We start from the raw sequence: 1,194 nt of genomic DNA on the forward strand, positions 1-1,194 counted from the left end.
GGATCTCTGGATGTTCCCAGCGGGCTGTAACCAACAATGACGATACCATTCTGCCGGCAGTATTCAAGCAACTTTGGCTGGGTGAAATAGGGGTGGCATTCAACCTGTAATAGAGCACACATGTATACATACACACATGTTTCTGATGAAGACAGCTTGGCTTATTCCTTGCGAGTGTTATGAACCAACACTTCCAAGTGCATCTTGATTGTTCATGTTACTTAAATAATAACTTCCTATCTCTGTTATGCTTTCATTGATTCAAAGTTCAGTCCTTTCATACTGATAATATTTCAGGCAGTAAACTTACTTTTTAAATAAATTTGAAGTTTTCCCCACATTTGTGGGCAGTATACATTGCCTGCATTGTTCCTATACCTCTGCAACATATCCATGTCCTATCCATACAATGTTCACATATCTATCAAAACACAGCTGTGTGTGTGTGTGATTTAGTTAAAACATATTGGGCATATGTCTAAAATCTGAGTCTTTCTGTTGTATTGTTCATTAGCTGTATGCGCAAATATTCAAAGACTGAAACTAAAGCCTTCAGCTGGTTGTGCCTCAGATTCTTTCTTCTGACTTTAATAAATTGCCGCTGCACAATAAAGTAACAAAAGCATTGACTCTTGAAACACTACTTTTTAAAATGAAGAATGGTTTGCACATTTATCTGCTGATCTTACGGTAAATATAGTACTGTACATTTCCCAAGTCTCGAGTATTTATATTTCTAATAAGACATGTTCTTGTAAGTGGTGCTGAGCAATAGTTCTCCAGGCTTTCTGAAGACAAAGTTTTACTTTGGGCACTAGCTATTTTTTTTTTCACTCTTTTATCATGATTATTAAAACACCTAACACTGATCTATGAAATCAGTGTTATCAGTGTCACAAAAAGGCACCTAATTCAAAGAATGACTCATTGAGTCTACACATTACAGAAAAGTTAGGAAAGAACCAGTTTCTTTAGGGACTTATTAGCATCCTGTAGTAAAAGAAAATTTCTTCCCATGTCTTTTATCTAAATCTCTGCCATGAATAACACGATTTGATGAGCAAAGAGCTTTTAGCTGGAAACTTGGCATATTTCAGTATGGTGTGAGGAAACTGGACAAGTGGAAGAAAGAAAGAAAAAAGCTTGCAGAAAAAAAACAACATTACAGCAGATGAACAGCATCTAAAAGCTATG

General features: G+C 36.0%; 1 protein-coding gene across 1 annotated transcript in view; it reads right to left on the reverse strand.

The window, feature by feature from the left end:
• Positions 1-2: 2 nt before the first annotated feature.
• Positions 3-1,194, reverse strand: part of LOC102198112 (3-oxo-5-beta-steroid 4-dehydrogenase-like) — a gene marked incomplete at its 3' end in the record, with an annotated part of 5,833 nt that continues 4,641 nt past the window's right edge. Inside the window, exon 6 of the mRNA XM_005725315.1 lies at positions 3-104. Within this exon, the coding sequence (XP_005725372.1) occupies positions 3-104 (102 nt within the window). The remainder of the gene's footprint in view (positions 105-1,194) is intronic.

Source organism: Pundamilia nyererei, unplaced genomic scaffold (assembly GCF_000239375.1).
Source record: "Pundamilia nyererei isolate P.nyererei 1_Seehausen unplaced genomic scaffold, PunNye1.0 scaffold00014, whole genome shotgun sequence".
Taxonomy (NCBI): domain Eukaryota; kingdom Metazoa; phylum Chordata; class Actinopteri; order Cichliformes; family Cichlidae; genus Pundamilia; species Pundamilia nyererei.